Source organism: Theobroma cacao, chromosome 4, assembly GCF_000208745.1.
Source record: "Theobroma cacao cultivar B97-61/B2 chromosome 4, Criollo_cocoa_genome_V2, whole genome shotgun sequence".
NCBI classification, from domain to species: Eukaryota; Viridiplantae; Streptophyta; class Magnoliopsida; order Malvales; family Malvaceae; genus Theobroma; species Theobroma cacao.
In genome coordinates this window covers 18,257,359-18,259,754 of record NC_030853.1, presented here as the reverse complement: position 1 = coordinate 18,259,754, position 2,396 = coordinate 18,257,359, and the positions used below count along the sequence as shown (strand labels likewise).

The 2,396-nt window shown below is 41.4% G+C and overlaps 1 protein-coding gene across 1 annotated transcript; it reads right to left on the bottom strand.

Annotated features, from left to right (window-relative positions):
- LOC108661589 lies at positions 666–2,078 on the bottom strand. The gene is made up of 4 exons (XM_018119029.1): positions 1,783–2,078; positions 1,566–1,665; positions 878–1,445; positions 666–739 (listed from the first exon to the last, which is right to left on the bottom strand). The coding sequence occupies exons 1-4, from the start codon at positions 2,076–2,078 to the stop codon at positions 666–668; spliced, it is 1,038 nt and encodes a 345-aa protein (XP_017974518.1).

Below are 2,396 nucleotides of genomic sequence, written 5' to 3'. Positions count from 1 at the left end.
CATCTATGAGCCACCTTTAGTTACGGAATTTGTTGCCAAACATTTCAGGCAGCTAAGCTTGTCAAGGCTCCTGTCTGATGGAGATTGTAATAGAAAACATTCTTACAAGAAATTTAAGAATGTACTTTAACACGATCTTGATCAGACAGAGGCCTTGACAAGCTTATCTGCCTGAAATGTTTAGCAACAAAGTCCGTAACTAAAAGTGGCTCATAGAATGACCGAGCAGACAAATCCATAAAGCAAAACCAATTCAACTACAACTTTAAGACACATTTAGTTAGGCAGACAAGCTGTCTTCATCCACGACACACCCTACATTTTCAGACATTGTCCTTCGTATTGGACAGTTGTTGCGTGTGTGATCGGTTTGTTTGCAACTTGAACATACTTTGGGTTGACGCACTCGTAGAGGCACCGATTGACTTAGAGATGGTGCCAGATTTATGGGTGGAACTGCAAATAGGGATGGGTAGTTCTTTCTATTATGCCTGTACCTCTTGCATTGCGAACATCTCCATGCTCGACTGTCTTCACTAGTTGATGGAATCCTTATCCTCCTAGGTCTTCCCGCTTGGCCTCGCCAAGGTGGGGCAAGACAACAATTTATTTCACATGAGAGGGGATGTCCCACTCACTAGGATGCCCTACCGACCTAATGGATCCTAAATGACCTTCCACCAAAATGGTTGTCTTGTAGTAGTCAGCGCAAAATTCAATGGCTTCACAATCGCATTTACTGAAAAATACAATAAACTCAATCTTCAAGCACAATGTAAATGCTATGTCAATTATGGTTCAAATAAGAAATAAAGATATTCTGACCTTATTGCTGCAATGGCATGGCTGCATGGCAGTAAATCTGTTTGGAACTCACAACATGAACATGTCTTCTTGGACAAGTTTACAAGTCCGTCCATCTTCTCGTCTTTAACTTTGAACTCCACTCGATTGATAGGCTTAACTACAAAGTGATGTGCATCATTAAACCATTTGCTCAACTGCCTAGCAACCCAAGGGCTGAGGGGCGTGGTCACCTTGAAGGCCTCCTCGTACCGGTCACGGAACCAACGCTGGAACATGCCTCTGATGAACTTGATCAAAACAGTGATCGGCATTTGTCTTGCATGCTTCAAGCATGAGTTAACATATTTCGCAATGTTGGATGTCATCATTTGGTATCGCCTTACCGGTGAACATGCAAGTGCCCATTTCTCAGGCCCTATTCTCATAAAGTCAACGTGGGCTCTTGGGTGAATCTGCTGTAGCTGGTTCATATGTTTGTTGAAATCGGCCACCTTATAGCAATCTCGAGCAAGGGTAAAAAGCATACAAACATCGTCGCGCTTGAACTTGTTTTTAAAGTTTTTTTTCAAGTGGTAACCGCATAAACCATGTTGCACTTCTGGGTATGCATTTTGGATTGCTTTCTTAATGCTGAGATGCTAATCAGAAATGAACATAGTGTTTTCATGACAACCAACTACATCACGCAGCTTGCTAAGAAACTACATCCACGAGTCTTCGTCCTCAACATGGCCGATGCCAAACGCAACTGGATATACGCACTCGTTCGCATCTTTGCATACAGTGACAAAGAGAACACCCTTAAACCTGCCTTTCAGATGTGTCGCATCAATTGCAACCGTAGGACGCATTACATCCCTAAACCCCCGAATACAAGCCCTGTATAACCAAAAACAATATTTGAATCTTTCTTCCTCGTTAGTAGCCACTACAGTCACTGTGTCAGGATTTTCTTGTTCCAACATATAAAAATACGAGGGTAGTAGTTGAAATGACTCCTCTGGTGGACCGAAAACAAGCCTCTCCGCATACTCCTTCACTTGCCAAGCCTTACCATACAAGCATTCCAATCCCCACAAAGCTCTCATCTCACAAATTATGTCCTTAGGTCTTAATGCTACTCCATTAGCTCGAAGCTTGTGTGACATAAGTTCACCAATCATCTTCGCACTCGTAGTTGGAAACCGCCCTTGCAAACTATCAACGGTACAGGTGTGTACTTTGTCAAATGTCTGAACTTGCCAATATTCTCCTCTATCAAGTAACTTCATTGTACGCATTGTCACGACCCAAATTTCGAGCCGTGACCGACACATGGACCCAATGAGCATAGCCACTAAGTCCAAGCAAGCCTATTTATATAACCTGTTCATCAATCTATTGAGTATTCCTAAAGTCACATTTCATAATCTCAACTGTAAGTGCTTGAATGATATTCTACCATAATCAAATATTCGCATGTATATATATATTACCCTAAAATGGTGCTAACCATCTCCAACTCATAATGGCGTTACCATTCAAAGTATATATATACATATATATTGTCTAAGACAAGTATCTTAAAATTTTACATTTCGTTTATCTAT

Coding starts and splice junctions, on each gene's coding strand:
- LOC108661589 (XM_018119029.1), bottom strand. CDS start 2,078: ATGAAGTTACTTGATAGAGGAGAATATTGGCAAGTTCAGACATTTGAC. Junction 1,666..1,782: donor TCATTTCAACTACTACCCTC/GTATTTTTATAT, acceptor TCGGGGGTTTAG/GGATGTAATGCGTCCTACGG. Junction 1,446..1,565: donor GCAAAGATGCGAACGAGTGC/GTATATCCAGTT, acceptor ATTTCTGATTAG/CATCTCAGCATTAAGAAAGC.